The 16,521-nt window shown below is 48.8% G+C and overlaps 1 protein-coding gene across 4 annotated transcripts in view; it reads left to right on the plus strand.

Moving 5' to 3' along the window:
• Positions 1–14,586, plus strand: part of AFAP1L2 (actin filament associated protein 1 like 2) — a 74,390-nt gene extending 59,804 nt beyond the window's left edge. For 3 of the 4 annotated variants that reach the window (XM_054071482.1, XM_054071480.1, XM_054071481.1), the window contains 14 exons: positions 2,312–2,514; positions 3,079–3,258; positions 3,845–3,934; positions 5,164–5,248; positions 6,512–6,616; positions 7,273–7,484; positions 9,550–9,695; positions 10,251–10,362; positions 11,065–11,304; positions 11,388–11,571; positions 11,792–11,959; positions 12,444–12,625; positions 13,589–13,717; positions 14,033–14,586. In XM_054071482.1, the coding sequence (XP_053927457.1) occupies positions 2,312–2,514; positions 3,079–3,258; positions 3,845–3,934; positions 5,164–5,248; positions 6,512–6,616; positions 7,273–7,484; positions 9,550–9,695; positions 10,251–10,362; positions 11,065–11,304; positions 11,388–11,571; positions 11,792–11,959; positions 12,444–12,625; positions 13,589–13,717; positions 14,033–14,059 (2,063 nt within the window). In that variant the 3' untranslated portion in view covers positions 14,060–14,586. Of the gene's footprint in view, positions 1–2,308; positions 2,515–3,078; positions 3,259–3,844; positions 3,935–5,163; positions 5,249–6,511; positions 6,617–7,272; positions 7,485–9,549; positions 9,696–10,250; positions 10,363–11,064; positions 11,305–11,387; positions 11,572–11,791; positions 11,960–12,443; positions 12,626–13,588; positions 13,718–14,032 lie in introns of all 4 variants that reach the window. The other variant, XM_009570602.2, reaches the window with a different exon arrangement.
• Positions 14,587–16,521: the final 1,935 nt, after the last annotated feature.

Genomic DNA, 16,521 nt, shown 5'->3' on the forward strand with positions numbered 1-16,521 from the left:
TCAGTTGTAGAAAAGATAGTCGTGTGCCTCCCCCTAATACTGACCTGTACATGCGTAGAGGGTAACCACCTCTCTCCTCTCTCTGCCCATGCTGGATGTACACAAGGCGGCCTTTATTGTGCCTTTCCCTGTGCTCAAGATGACAATGAAGAGAACTTCCCTAGCCTTTGTTCCTCTGGTTCTGGCGGCTGATGTGTAGCTGATCTGTAGAACTAACGCTGGTGGTATTGACGAGTAGCCGTTCAGTGAATATGGTGGGTGCTCTGCTTAGGCAGAGGCAGCTCTGGTGTTTGGAATGATTGGAGGTTCCTGCATCGTGGTATTGATTTGGCTGCCTGGGGGTTCATGGGAAACCAATCACGAAAGCAGAGGTGGATCTAGATAAGGAGGTCCCAGAACCTGGCTGCCTCTGCTATCACCTCAATGAGGTGCTCCTCGTTGAATGTGCCAGAAGGTGGAAAGGGAGACCTTATACTGAAGTGCCTGAGCTGTATGACTTGGGATCAAGTGAGACCTGGTAGTGATGACAGTGTTGCCTCAAGTCACCCAAGCAAGGTTGGCCCAGTTTGCCAACTACATAGCCTGGAAAATGCTTTTCTACCGTGAAGCTGTAGAACTTCCAACAGAGAAGAGCTTATCTCATGAGGCACTTGTGGTTGTTGTTGGTTCACAAAAGAGCAGCCAGGGCTCCCACTGAGAGGATGGAAGGAAGGTCTTATTCTTCCAGGAGAAAGGTGGCAGCCTCAGGTCTAACACCTCTGTGAGGGGCACCTGAGACACCCGAAAGGGGCAAAAGGGGTGGTTAGCAATAGCCCTTAGTTGATAAGGAGGGAGATTTAGAAGATGAGGTGCCCTTAAGCATCCTTGCTGCTGTGTAAGGAGGGTCCCTAGCAGTGCAGAGGTTCAGCTTCTTGGTATTTCCAGAGAGAAGGAACCTCATTACTTCCGCTTCATCTGAATTTCTGCTGAGGTGCCTGTGGACAAGGTCTGCATCTGCATGGTGGTAATGCGTAGGGGGGAGTGTGTTCCCACGCTAGGTTAAGGGTATGGAGATGGTGAGCTAGTGGTGTGCTGGCGGCACCGTTTGGAGGCTTAGCTTTCTAATAAATGTGTTTAACTGTTGCGGCTTTGGTCACTTAAGGGAGGTTACAGAGTGAGATTTCACTGGGGGTAAGGCTTTGCTGCATCTCAGTCTCTTTTATTTTAAGAATAAATAAAGACAACTTAAAAAATGTTTTTTAGTGAAGTTTCTAGTGCCTTTTTTTCCCTATTTCTAGCTGCTTTTTCTGTTTTTGTTTTGCACTGATCCAATAATGTTACTTTTATGTGGATATTAAGATTTGATGAGAATAAAAATTAGATTAAATTCTGGTGAGAGAAACCTGACAATTTTCTTCTGTGCTGTTTGGCAGGATAAAAAATGCAAAACTCTACACAGACGCTGCCCAAATCTTACCATCTTGCTACATCAGCTTACCTTGCAAATAACAGCCGTACTGTAAACACCAGCAGAGCATTGCAAATTCCCTTGCAGTCAGTGGGAATGTTTTCATTGTTTGTGATGAAACTGGTTCCAGCTGTTCCATATCAGCTGAAAATCCCAATAACCTACAATACATTTGAGCTGGGTATTGAAAATCCCAACTCATCCTAATAAAATAGCTATCCATTTAAGAATGAGCATGAAAAACGTGTTTACTGTTATTTACAGCTGCCGCTTATGACTAATTTTTGCTGCTGCAACAGCGTGTTACTTCAAACCCCCTTACTGTCCCTTAGGTGCCGAGTAGAGAGAGGGACCTGTTAGCCCAGAGAGGGCAAGTGGAATGACATCTCAAATACAATAGATCATTGCTTGCTGCATGGCCTCGCAAATACCATTTTTATTTCTGACATTCAGAGGACAAGGGCTGATTGTAGCTTGCTGTTGCCTTAAAAACTGTGAGTGTTTGGCTTGAAGTGGTGGAAATCAGAAAAACGTCTTTGAGGGGGGGGAAAAAAAGCAGCAGACATCAGAAAACGTCTAAGGGAATGTTCTTGAATTTGTGGTCAACTGAGAAGTGTCTTTTGAGTGTTTGCTAACTGAGACTATTAGGCACAAAGCTTTGCAGTGAGATTAATATTGGGCTTGAAAGGAAAAAGGATCTGTGGGGGTTATTTTCCTATTGATTGTGCTTCTGTAGGAGAGCCTCAAAAGACACATCCCTGTGCTGTAAGCTTTTGCATGTGTGAGCATGGCTGAGGAGAGCAATAGGCTCAGAGTTGTTTTTGGAATGTATTTAATGATAGAGCTTTGCTTTTGTTATAGAAGATGGTGAAGCCGTTAGTAGCTCCTATGAATCTTATGATGAAGAGGAGAGCAGCAAAGGCAAGTCAACAACCCATCAGTGGCCGTCTACAGAGGCCACCATTGAGCTGATGAAGGACGCCCGCATCTGTGCATTCCTGTGGAGGAAGAAGTGGCTGGGACAGTGGGCAAAACAGCTGTGTGTTATCAAGGACACTAGGTTGCTGGTGGGTAGATACTCCACTCTCTGCCTAAAACAACCTATTTGTGAGCTGTGAAGGGAAGTGGCACCTCAGGCCATGTCCACTAGCTGGCAAAACCAAAGTACCTCTAGAAGCAATGCTTCGAAAACTATGTTCCAGAGATTTGAGGCTTTCATTCCATTTTCAGAAGGGACACGAGCCTGGGAATGCTGTGTGGGGAGGCACAAGGCCACATTTGTGGCCAGAATCCCAAAATGCCAAGAGATGCTTTTTGGGGAAACCTTTTGAAGTGGTTAAGCAGAAGGGATGCTTATCCAAACTGGCTAACCACGTACTTGACCCCTTAGCCCTATCTGTGAGAGTATTTCAGACTATATAGGCATGTACGTAGATGTATCTCTATAGATGCAGACGTGCTGTGTGTAGTATGTGTAGACATTGCAGCCTTCTAGATGTATAGGACTTTCTTGTGTCAGTGTAGTTAATGTGTGTGGTTGCACTGAGCAACTTCTTGAGTTGAGTTCATGGCAGCGAGTGAGAGGGAAAACTCCTCAGCCTCTTATGTACCCTCCCATCTTCCTTCCCCAGTGCTACAAGAGCTCCAAAGACCACAGCCCTCAGCTCGACGTGAATTTGCTGGGCTGCACTGTCATTCACAAGGAAAAGCAAGTGAGGAAGAAAGAGCACAAGCTGAAGATCATCCCCATGAACGCCGACGTCATCGTGCTGGGGCTGCAGAGCAAAGACCAGGCAGAGCAATGGCTCAGGGTCAGTGGCGCCTTTAGGCTTGCCCTGCTGGTGTTCCCATGGTTCAACCCTGGGTTTGCTGGGACACCGTATCTTATCTCAGTCCTGGACTTGCGTGCTCTGGCTCTTTTCCTCGCTACAAGCCTGTATACAAATACGCCACTTCATTTTCATGTCCCAGGATAGCTTCTTCCTGCAGCTCGCTGCTGCCTTCTGCATGCAGGAGGCCACAGAGGGACCTCCCAGCCACTGCAGCGGGAGGGATGTTGGGTGGAGGAGGGGGGTGCCTACATGAAGTGACTGAAGAGGGAGGAAGGTGTGGCCCTTTCCCTGAGACAGCAGCAGCAGAAGGAGCCTTTGCAGAGCCTGAGGCAGCAGCGGGGCTGCAAGTCACCAGAGCAGCCTTTGCTGCAGCCTCTCCCTGGCTGGCTTGGATTTGGCAGGTTCTGTTGGTTGCTTGATGCAACACCAGGGAAGTCCCAGGGGTCACGGGGAACGTAAACCGTGGTGTCCCAGGGTGCTGTGGTTTTGTCTGTTCTGGGTTGGGGAGGAGTATTCATCCTATTACTGCAGCACTCACACAGGCTATGGCTTCCCCTCTGCGCAGGTGATCCAGGAGACCAGTGGTCTGCTCTGCGAAGGAGGCAGTGAAGGCAACCAGTACATCCCAGATTCGCAGCGACTCACTTACCCAAAGGTATTCCTTGTCTCTAGCACTTAGAGAGGACAGGACTAGAGGGAATGGCCTGAAGCTCCGTCAGGGGAGGTTCAGGTTGGATATCAGAAAAAAATTCTTCACAGTAAGAGTCATTGGGTACTGGAACAGGCTGCCCAGGGAGGTGGTCGAGTCGCCTTCCCTAGAGGTGTTTAAGGAACGGGTGGATGAAGTACTTAGGGACATGGTTTAGGGAGTGTTGGGAGCGGTTGGACTCGATGATCCAATGGGTCCTTTCCAACCTTGTGATTCTGTGATTCTGTGATTCTGTGACTAGCACTTCGGCTTTTCTATTTTGTTCCTTTAATAAATAATAGCTGTGGGTACAGTAATTTTATCTGAGCAAAGACTGGTATGAATGTAACCAGATCTCTTTTCCACTGAAAGGGAGAATTATTAGAAGAATTTTCATTTTCCTTTGCAATCTTGATTTTGTTACTACATCTTTCCCCAAAACTGACTGATTATTGGGCTCTTCTCCATACAAGGCAGCAGCACTACCTCATCCAACAGGGCAGTTGTGCTCACCAGGAGCTTTGGAAGAGACTGGCTCGGGATGCACAGAGAAATTGTTGATGCCCCATCCTTGGAGATGTTCAAGGCCAGGTTGGATGGGGCTTTGAGCAAACCGATTCTGTGGAAGGTGTCCCTGTCCATGTCGGGAGGACTTGGAACTGGATGATCTTTAAGGTCCCTTCCAACCCAAACCATTCTGTGATTCTATGACGTAGATCCTTGGATGCCAGGGCTTGGGCCAGTCTCTAGTCTAGGTTTAGGTGACATTCCCCCAGAATCAAGTTGTTCCAAAGCAGTGGAAGGAGAAAGAAACCTACGTAAGTCTTTGAGGGACACCCAAAATGGACTTGTTTGGGCACCTGGCCAGTTCATCTGTCCATTTCCTCCTCGGGCAACTAGCAAATGCCCCCACCAGCAACACTACAGAGCAAGAGGCCGTAAGGTAGCATGAGTGGTGCCACCATATCACCTCAGAGACGAGTCCAGCCGGGGTGGTTTGTGTGCTGGATCTGCCCATGCTGGGCTCAGAAAGAATAGGAAGGACCACAGTGTGAGTGGGTGGGGAGTGTCTTTGTGGAAGTGTCTGCTACGGAACTCATAATTTAGGAGAGCAGGAAAAGGTGCTTGTGGTGGGTGCTGGCTGGAGGAATGGGTCATGTGCATCTGTGGAGCTTTTTTCTGGTGTTTGTTGACAGGTGGAGGTATCTGAGAGGTACTCCGCAGCCTCTGAGAGTGGGAGCAGCACCGACGGCCACCCGGAGATGGCAGAGATAAAGGATGGTAAAACTTCACCTGGGAATGAGGGAGAAACCAGGCCGCTGACCTTGCATGTGTAGCAGGGGTTTGTGTCTCCTGCCACTGCCACCCCAAACTGACCTGTTGCAGGTTGAAAGCTGCGTGTGAATTCAGTGCCTGTGAATTTCATTCCATTGTTTTTACTCAGTAATGAAGTGACAGGTCGGGTGGATGTTGGGAGTTCTCAGCAGTTACAGTGTTAGTATAGGGCTTGAGAAATCTGGGTGTGATACTTGCCATACCAAACAGATCCTGCGTGACTCTGAGCAAGTCACTTTGGAACAGTTTGAGACAGTGTAAATCCAATCAAAGTGACTTTCCTCAGAGATCTCTCTGCACAGAGGTTGGAGTACCTGCGTGAAATGCTGAGCTATCTCCCATGGGAGAGTTACACGCTCACGCTAGGGCATCCAACTTTGGGCTTCAAGCTCCATTCTCCACCTATAAGATGAGTCTACTAAGAACATTATAGAAGTAGATGCTCTGTTAAAAGAGTGGTGGGACCCATCTACATGTTGGAGAGAGAGAGAAATCAAGGCTGAGGACTTGCTGGAGTTGCCCAACAGATGGAGCTAAGCTTCTCAGTTCCTCCACATTAGGACTTCATTGTTTTGTTATGCTAGAGAGACAGAATATCTAGACTAAGAACATCCAACTTGATTTCTCAGGATTCCCTGATGATTCCATAGCCACAGCCATATTCACGCACTGACCGATAACACATACTTAAATAACCTGTGCTCATTGGGAAAATGCTGCAGAGCCCCTTTGGGAATAAGCTTTCTCCCTCTCCACCTGCGGTTCCTCTTTTAGAAAGGAAAAGGCTTGAAGGCCATAAATATTTATGGGTAATGATTTTTAATTCAATTTTTATAGTGTAAGAAAGCGAGAGGAGCTTGTCACCTACCCAGCAAGACCGGTGCAAACAGCCTTCCCCTAGCTCCTGCAGTGGCTGGGGTTTGGTCAGCACTAATGCAAGTTTAAAACCATGTAGATTAAGTGTTTCAGGCGCATGGCTTAACGAGATGACTTATGCTGCTTGCTCATCATCTCCCTGGGCTTTGGACTATCACAGACTGTCCGTAAGTCGCAGGTTTGCCCTCTGCAAGGGATGTGTGTGCTGCAGCGCTGTAGGGTACAGGATGGCAGCACAGGCAGTTTTGGGGCAGGACATCAGCTGGTACAGCAGGATGCGTGTCTGGCCATGAATTGGGAAGGCCACGTATCTTTCTCTTTCTTTTCTGGTAGTTAAGAAGAAGGGCACGACTGGCTTGAAACTGAGCAACCTGATGAACCTCGGGAGGAAAAAGTCCAGCTCCCTGGATAGCCCAGAGAGATCCCTGGAGACTTCCAGTAAGTGGCAGCATGAACTCCTCTGCAGGATCTTGGTGTGTAGGGCAGGATGGGCACCAGGCATCATCCTCTTCAAACACGCATGTGCCGGGCACTCCTGTTGGAGGAGGCAAAGAGGCCACAGTCTGCTTGGTTCGTGCCAGTAAATCTATGCAGGTTGTGGTGTCTCTTGCGTGTTAAGGTGACTGTGTGGCTTACAAGGGAAGACAATATCTCACAGGGGAGAGATCAGGACACAGGACAATATCCTCCCAAGAGGAAGAGCAGGTAATAGCAGACATGCAGGGGGCATCTGTCCTTCTCTTCCTGAGCATCATCTCAGGGTGTGGAAGTCATCAGGGAGAGGGTTGTGTGGGTCAGCTGATGTTCACCATCTAGGATCAGCTTTGTCCAACCATCTGCAGCCAACTTACTCTTCAAACCTAACCTGAATTTCAAGGGTCTCATTTGGAACAGATTTTTACCATATTCGCCCTGTTTCGTATGGACAAGTCAGCCTGTCTGTGTGCTTTTGGTCTTTGTTGTTCCCTGTGGCCTTGTGTTGTGCACTGATCTCAGTACTTACTCATCAGGCATCCCCATGCACTAAAATTAGTTTGGATTCCTCCTCCCCAGGGGTTCGCAAACATACCTAAATAACCTGTGCTTGCTTGCAGGTTACCTGAACGTGCTAGTGAACAGCCAATGGAAGTCCCGCTGGTGTCAGGTTAAAGATGGTCACCTCCATTTCTACCAGGATAAGAATCGAAGCAAGCTGGCTCAGCAACCCCTGAGTTTGGCAGGTTGTGAAGTTATCCCAGAGCCAAGCCCTGATCATCTCTACTCCTTCCGCATCCTGCACAATGGGGAAGAACGGGTCATTCTGGAGGTAAGGTGTATGTCTCTAACAAAGCTCTGCTTTAAGTCATCAGCTTGGGTGTCTGAATAGGCTTAAATGCCAGCGAGGTCCTCCAGAGGAACCCTTAATTCAGCAAAACAGAAACTGAAGCATGGGACTTTGGTTTATCTGCCTGTGGTCACCTAGAAGGTGTCCGACCTAGCTGTTAATCCAGGCTATGTCTGATGCTGGCGCCTCTAGAGGACCATTCAGCCTTCATCATAGGCACTCATCTTTGGGTGGGATGAAGGGTCTTCTGGAGGTGCCCATCTCACTCCACTGCCTATAGAATGAGCTTGGATGATTGAATTACATGGGATGCAATCCAGATGGTTAGTGTTAGATGAAAGGAATGCCACTTTAGGGGTTTAAGACTGTGGTTAGGAGGAACAGAGAACTTCATCTTCTGAAAATGGAGAGTCCAAAAGCCATTGGTCATACATCCTGAGTAAACTGATCACAGGTCTGCCCCTGAAAGTGCAAGTGAATTCATCTCCATCTGTTACTTTCCTTTGCCTGCATCCAGGACTGTTTATCTCTAATCTTAGTTCTCTCTGACGACAGTGTGATTATAGTAGGAGGCAGACAATGTGAGCAATTTCCTGTATTTTTTCCAGTGGGTGGAATATTTATAGCTAAACAACTGACTTGGAGTGCCTGCCATAAAGTTTGAAGGTGTTTTTGTTCAGTTTCTGCTTCAGGGTTTGTCTGTGTCGAAGAAATTTTGCCTAAATACAGACGTGAAGAAGAGGTGGTGGGAAAATTCATATTTTGTCAATGGGAGAATCTATATTTTGTTAGGATGTCAGCCTCAATGTACAGGCTGGCTGGCTTCCCAGGGACTGAAGTGCCTGCTAAATAAAACAGATTGGAAGCTTAAAATAGGCTTTCCAGTTTAGGATTCACTTGCCCTGAATTTTACCTTGCGCTTACTGCTCTGACTCCTCAAATCAAAGCGAAAGATGCATCAAGCCCACTTCTCATTTCAGGTAGAAACCCCCCACTACTGAGAAGTGTCTGTGGCTCTTTGCTGGAGCTGACTTTGAGGCACCACATTTAATACAGTAAAATGTTCACTGCAGCTGGGAATTTGACATTGGCCATGTTAAAGCAAGGGGCTGCTTTGAAGTTGTTCTAGTTCAAGATCAGTTTGGATGGGGGCTATGAGTAACCTGATCCAGTGGGAGGTGTCCCTGCCCATGGCAGGGGGTTGGAACTGGATGATCTTTAAGGTCCCTTCCAACCCAAATCATTCTATGATTCTATGAAGTTCTTTTCTGATCCCACTTTAAACTCTCCCCATTTTGCCTGTGCAAACAGCCCTGGAAGGGGTCTGGGCTCAGCGGTGAGGAACTCACAGGCTTCCAGTGTGCTCAGGGCTCATTGCGCATCTGTTTGGCAATTCCATTGCTGCACTCTGCTGGTGCAAAATAAAACCCACATGCTTTCCTCACCGAAGCCAGCTCCCACCAGCATTTCCAGCCATGGAGACTTCTCTTACTTTTGTACGCAGCTGAGTTGATCGTCATTGAAAGGAAAATGCAGACTGACTAGAAATTTTAGGATAGAGTTAAGCAAAGAGCTGTGTTGTTATCTTCCAAATATGTGAATCAGTACATATACAGAGCAGTTCTTTATTCTTTTAATGTGATCTCAAGTCTAATATAAGTACCTGGCTGTTCGTCTTTCCCCTTTCAAGCCCAGAGAACGAGAGGAAATGGCCTCAAGTTGTGCCAGGGGAGGTTTAAATTGGATATTAGAAAAACATTCTTTTACCAAAAGAATGACGAAGCACTGGTATTGACTGTCCAGGGAAGTGGTGGAGTCTCCATCCCTGAAGTTTTTAAAAAAATACGTAGATGTGGTGCTTCAGGACATGGTTTGGTAGGAGGTGGTTTTGTGCTGATGGTTGGACTTTGATCTTAGAGGTCTTTTTCAAACTTAATGATTCTATGACCACCAGCATACTCTCTGCCCAAGGCTAAGCCTGCATTAGCCTTGGGACTGCAGAGAAATTGCTGTTGCAACCTCTACTATCTGTCTGATCATCTTCTAGGCGAAGTCCTCAGAGGAAATGGGCCACTGGCTGGGCCTCCTCTTATCGGAATCGGGTTCAAAAACAGACCCGGAGGAATTTACCTATGACTACGTGGATGCCGACAGGGTTTCCTGCATCGTGAGCGCTGCAAAGAACTCCTTCTTGTACGTCAGTGGTAATGAATGGGGCTGTGCCGGGCTGGTAGAGGGAAAGTCAGCCAGAGCAGAGGTCCCTCTGCTTGTGGGAGGTTGGCTGCTGTGGGACTAGGTGGTAAATTCATAGCTACTGCTTAGTTGCTTTCTTTGGAAGCTCAGTGCAAGCTCTTGTCGTTATAGCACCATGACATATCTAACCTGAGCTGCAGCTTGCCATGGGGCGAGGGCCATGTGCCCAGGTGGCTTTTGCAAAGGCAGGTGGATGGGATGGGATGGGATGGGATGGGATGGGTTGGGATGGGATGGGATGGGATGGGATGGGATAGTGCAGGGCCTTGGCCACTTAGCCACGTGGTTCCCTGTGCCACTGAGGCAGGGTGGTTGTGCTGCTGCAGTGCTGTGCCCAAGGGTTGGGAGAGAAGAGAAAGAGCCAAGGGGAAATGTAGCCCCACTCTGGTGGGTGCTGCTCAGCGGGCAGTGGGGGCACTGATCACACTGCTGCATGGCTCTACCTTCTCATCTCCTGCATCTGGCCACGTGGGATGTCCTGCTGCCTTTTCACAGCTTGATGCAGAGAAAGTACTCGGAGCCCAACGCCTATATCGACAACCTGCCAAAGGGCAGGATGCAGCAGGAGGAGCTCTACGATGACGTGGATCTGCCAGACCTGCCTGTGGTAAGGTGCCCAGGGCCACAGGCAGCTGCTTCACTGTGAGCTCTGTGGAGACCATGGGCAAACATCTGGACAGGGACAGAAAAAACATCTCCAGCCTGGAAGGTTTTCCAGGGGTGACAAGGGGAATTCCCACCTCCTGGGGAAATCCAGGCTTTTGCAACGGAGCGGGAGTGGGTGCTGGAGAGGAGTGACAAAGGAATGGGAGAGAGGTTTCCAGCATGGAGTGAGCTGCTGGGATCCTCAGGCAGCTGGGATAAAATCCCAGAGTTTCCATCAGGAAACAGCATGGATTACTTGGTGATATGTTTGGACCTTGGTCAATCAAAATTGCTTTTGATGCCTGTGAGAGCAAGCCCTAGATATAAGAACAAGAAAGACAGTCCATGCTGGGGATGGAATTGTTACCCTGGGAAAGGCAAAGAATCTGGCAGGGGTTGTGGGATGTACAACAGTGTGAGATCCGTGTATGGGCTGCTGCTATCATTGGAAAGAATTATTGAAGGAGAGCAGGAGGGGGCCTTTCCATCAGTGCACCAAAAAGCCCTCTATGGAATGACTTAAAGAACGGGGGTTTTAGTTCCTCTAAAGTCTATTGAAAATACTCCAGATTGCCTGAGATGCTGCTGCTCTGCAGTGAGGTGTTTCTTGTACTTCTGGCTGCAGCCGATGGTACCTTTTCAGGGAAGCCATCTCCTTTTGCAGGAAGAAGTACCCAAGAGTGAGAGCAAAGCAGAGGGGGACCAAGACAGAGTGTACCTGGATCTCACCCCAGTGAAGTCCTTCCTGCACTGTGCTGGAAAGAAGTCATGTCCACCTTCACCCCCCGACTCACCATCTTTAGAAAGGGCTGCCAATAAGGCTGCAGCAGAGAGCACAGCTGAGACAGCCCTCGTGGCTAAGGAAGCCGAGCCTTGTAGTAAAGTGATGGAGACTTCGGAGCAGGTACTGCCCTGTGTCGTGGTGTGGGGACAGGTTTAATCTGTGAGCCAGTTCCACCCACCACATCATCCCACTTCATTTTCCAGCCCCAGAAACCCCCAGAGAAGCCAGAGCCCGATGAGGTGCTGCCACGGATGCCCACCATCAAAATCCAGACGCAGCAGCAGAACATCGCTTTCCCCCAGGCGGCCCCTGAGCTGCCAGCAGGCACGGTGACAGCGAGCAGTCCCCAGCTGGTACCCGCGCACCGGCCTAAGATGCCACTGCCAGGTGAGTGCCTGCTGCCACATGGGCTTGGAGGGAGGTAGTGCTTCAGGCTGAGCTTTGGGAATCGTGTTTCAGCTTGCCGCTGCTGTACAGTAGCTTTGCTGGGGAGTCTCTTGGTTGGTAATTTTCCAGACCCTCATTCATTTTGTTTCCAAGCACCTGAAAAGGTTTTCCCTCCTGTTTTTTCCCTGGCTGAGCTTGTTTTGGTGGGTTGCGTTTTCAGCGGCAGCAGTGGAAACCAAGTTGGGCAAGAACAGGACAGAGGCGGAGGTGAAGCGGTTCACAGAGGAGAAGGAGCGTCTGGAGAAGGAGAAGGATGAAATCCGAGCTCAGCTCACCCAGCTGCGCAAGGAGAGGCGGGAACTGAAGGAAATGCTCGTAGGCAGCACAGGTAGGACAGGGCAAAGGGTGATGCATGGAAATGAGCCAAGGTGGGACCATGGGAGAGGGGGCAGTAAACCTCACCCACCTGGGACAAGAAGGAGCAGGAGCAAGACCTGGCACTTTGAAGCCAAACCATGTAGACCAAACTGTACTGGAGCAAGAGCTTGCTCTGTCACAGTCCCTGTTGGGGTACGGTGTGAGGAAAATGTACAGGACATGGCCTGGTCCCTGCTCCCCTCGCGAGCTCCCCAAGTGCCCAGCCATCACTCTTTACTGAAGGAGCGGTGAAATATTGGAACAGTCTGCCCAGGGAAGTGATGGAGTCCCCATCCTGGAGATGTTCAAAAAACATGCAGATGTGGCACTTCAGGACGTGCTTTAGTAGACTTTTAGTTGGTATTGTGTTGATGGTTGGACTTGATGATCTCAGAGGTCTTTTCCAACCTTAACAACTCTGTGATTCTAGTATTCCGTTACCCCTCCCTTCACAGATAAGAGCCTGGAGCAGAGACTGAAGGAGATAGAAGAAGAGTGCAAAAGGAAGGAGAGCCGGAGAGTGGACCTGGAGCTGAGCCTGGTAGAGGTGAAAGAGAGTCTGAAGAAGGCCGAGTCCGGCCCTGTGACACTGGGCACTGCAGTGGACACCACACACCTGGAGAACGCAGCCCCTCGAGTACGTAGGGGACATCCCTGGGATGCACAGCAGCTTTCCAGCAGCCGGGGAGTTGCACTGTCTCAGCCTGCTTAATAATATAATGATTAATAACAGTATTATGTTATTATAATATGTAATCTTACATAAAAATGTCTTGATTACATGGATATATTATCTATGTATTATGTTTATTACATATTATTATATGCCTACAGGAAGGCTGGGGAGGGGCTCTTTATCGGGGTGTGCAGGGATTGGATGAGGGGAAACGGTTTTAAGATGAAAGAGGGGAGATTTAGATTAGATATTAAGAAGTTTTCCTGTGAGGGTGGTGAAGGACTGGCCCAGGTTGCCCAGAGAAGTCCTGGCTGCCCCATCCCTGGAGGTTTTCGAGGTCAAGTTGGATGGGGCTTGGAGCAGCCTGATCCAGTGGGAGGTGTCCCTGCCCACGGCAGGGGGGTTGGAACTGGATGATCTTTAAGGTCTCTTCCAACACAAACCATTCTATGATGCTATATAATATAAATAAAATAATAATATAATAATACAGTAAGGTAATAGCAGCAATGGGGAGGTATCTGAGAGCTGGAATTCAGGAGAGTGGCTGTATTTCCCTGTGGGGCCTTGAGCAGCACTCTCCAGGGCCACGCAGGTCTGGCCCAGCCCCTTCTGTGCTCAGCTGAGCCAAAGGGTGCATTTTTGCCAGGAGATTCAGGCATCTAAATTCCATCTCGGGAACTTGGTTCCCATGAAACAGAGATGGTCACTGCCTGAGCCCTGCTCTGTACCTCTGCTCGAGTCCTCAACACCTGAACACCACACACGCACAGCCTGATGGTATTTCAGAACTGACATCTCACTGAAAAAAACGTGCCTGGGCGCAAGCGGGTTGTGACTGTGATGAGGGGATGGTGGGGAAAGACAGAAATGTCTCTCAATAGACCGAAGTCATCACCATTTCTATTATTTTTTTTGTTGCAGAATCAGACAAAAAGTGCCAGTCCAGCAAACAGCGCAGAGAACTCCCCAGTCAATTCAGCAACGGCTTTAAAAAACCGGCCTCTATCCGTCATGGTGACAGGAAAGGGAACAGTCCTACAGAAAGCTAAGGTAATGTGCCAGTTGGTATGGGAGAAAAAAACCTACCTGGGACAGCCACTGCCTTTCCCTCCTGTGGCAGAACAGCATGGTGAACGGTCTGGGAAGCATCCGTGAGCACCACTCGGAGCAAGCCAGCCTGTGCTTTCCCTATCTGTGATTTAAAAATACAAACATTTGTATTGGTTATAAGGGAGGGACATCCCTGACCCTCTCTGTGGCCAAAACCACTCGAGTACCAGCTGATGGGGTTGATGCTGTGCACGTTATGGCTACTGTGGCTTGCCAGATTTGCCTTTTGACTAATTTGCCTTTATTCCTTGGCAGGAATGGGAGAAGAAGGGAGCTAGTTAGAACCACGTTTTTCAGAGATGGACTAAAGACTGGAGTTGTCCATGCATAGCCAAGGGGATTCAATCATCTGAAGGTGGAGGTTGGGAGTGCAACACAACCACACACGAAGCACCTCCTCCACATTGCGCCAACAGCTCAGATGCAGCAATGGAGTCAACGGCTGCCGCTATGAATTATCCCAAATGATCTTGCTCTTTCCAGACAAGTCCCAATCATGTAGCTAGACCAATAACAACCAGTGGCAATCCTTGCATCGAATTCCTAACCCAGTTGATGTAAACAAGAATGTTACTGTACATAGGGGTGTTTTCTGTATTTCTACTCTGAAGGTTTATCAATGACTTATTAAGGTTTCTGTATTAGTGACAGTAGTGGGTTCAGCAGGGAGCTCTGCTATTCTTTATCCCTGTTGGTTTTCAACCTGTCGTGGCAAATTGCAGTCAACTAAAGTCTCACCTCTCTTGCTGCCAGACATCTCTCAGCTGCAGATCGTCCAGCCTTTGGTCAAGAGAAATACCTGTGCCTGAGCAATAAGACATGATTCAAGACATGAATCAGAAGCACATGGCAGCCTGACCTGGGGATTTTTAATAAGTGTCCTGCTACATCCTAGCATGTGCTTACTCCTACCAACCTGCTGCAGATTGGCCAGAATATCAAGGAAGATCTGGGCTGACCACCTTGTGCTGCAAGCTGTGTTACAGACTGTGGTGGCACCGAGAGCTCTGGGTGAAGATCTGCCAAGCAGATTCGGTTCATTTTCTTCAAGATCTTGATCCACTTCACCTGAAGAGTTTGTTCTGGAGGGAAAAAAAAAAAAAGAGAAAAAGAATCATATGTGAATGCTTTATAATAATTTATCAAAGGCCCAGGCCCACTCATCAGTTGGGCAGAGAAGCTGGATCCCACTGAACCCTTCAGGGCTTGTCCTTCCCAAGGGGTGCGTAGGTAAAGCTATCCCTGTGTTCTCACCCTGGCTCTGAGCACCACATTGCTGATGCTCTCTGGTCCCCCCAGAGCCGTGGCAGCCCAAAGCTGACCCTACAGTTATAATCTGCTGAAGACATCCCTGTGTAAAGGGGCCCCTCCACATGGACAGGGCCCTCCTCAAGGTGAGGTTGCATCACCTCTCTGGTGGCCTGCTGGCTCTCTTGGTGCTGTCACTCTTATTTTCCAAACCATGAAACTTAATATAGCCTTTGGGTCCTGGCAGCGTGGCCCACAAAGGCTGCTCCTCTCTGCCCTAGCCAAGCTTTCTAGTGAAAGATGTTGGGCATTTGGGACTGCAAAGCTTAGAGACGTGGAAATTTGACGAGGGGTAGGGGAGTATCTGGAATCCGTGCACCCTCTCCTTGTTACCTGCTGTCCTTCTGTTTGCCTGGAGACACCTCTGCCCATCTCCTCTGATGGTCCTTCAGCCCTGGGGCCCAGGCTCCGTGATTGGGTTGATGGCAGGAGCTGCAGCTGTTTTCCAACCTTGCAAAGCTAAAGCACAGCACCAGTACCCTGGCTGGGTTGTTCCTGGTCCCGCAGCTACACTGATGAGCCTCGCATCGTGTAAACACAGGCAAAATGTATCCTCTTAACCCTCAGAAAGCTTTGACAGGCCTGAGGCCAGCTCTAAAGGGATGCTCCTTCCCAACACAAAGACCCAGCAGCCCAGCATGTGTGGAGGGCTGTGGCACCTGAAGCTGGTGGTGGCACAGGTGAGTGAGGATGTGCTGGTGAGGGGCTCCAGGCTTGCTTGTCACTGCCGCAGAGCTGGGGTGCAACAAAGCACTTGGTCAGGGCATCCTGGAAGCAAGAAAGGTACCCTCACTCCATTTTTTTCCCATGTTTAAAGTCTCTGCTGTGGTGCAGATGGAGGAATTTGCTAATCCTGGATCTCAGGAGGAGTTCATTTGGCCCCAGCTGTCAGATCTGTCCCTGTGCAAGGTTTGTACATCAGAACAACTCATGCAAATAAATCACTGAAACTTCTGGTGCAGGACCCATGGGACTTTCCTCTTCAAAACACAGGGAGGCCCATCAACATGACGAAGCTTTTTGGTTTGCCCCAGCATGAGGTGATAGGAGACCTTTTCTACATGCTAAATACATGTGTAGTACCATGCCCTCACCCTGTTCTCATCCTAGAGAAGTTGTCCAGACATTTGATAGTGGTACTGAGACAACAATGGACGAGAGCAGCTCTGCTTTCCACACCACAGCTCAGTCAGCTTCATTGGTCCTGCTGGGGTATCTCCATCAGGAGATGGCAGACATTGGCAAGCCCTGAGCAACACATGTTCCCCAGACAAGAACCATTAAACAATGTCTGTGTGTCCCCATTGTTTTCCTAACTCAAAGCATTTCCTTTGTTGTAACTGTGACCTATAAAGTGGCGCTTCAGAGGGTTTTATAATAAAATCTCGAGTATGTTACCAGTGCTTTTTCTTTGTAATTTGTCCTCGCTCTACTCT

This window comes from Cuculus canorus, chromosome 7 (genome assembly GCF_017976375.1).
Source record: "Cuculus canorus isolate bCucCan1 chromosome 7, bCucCan1.pri, whole genome shotgun sequence".
NCBI lineage: Eukaryota > Metazoa > Chordata > Aves > Cuculiformes > Cuculidae > Cuculus > Cuculus canorus.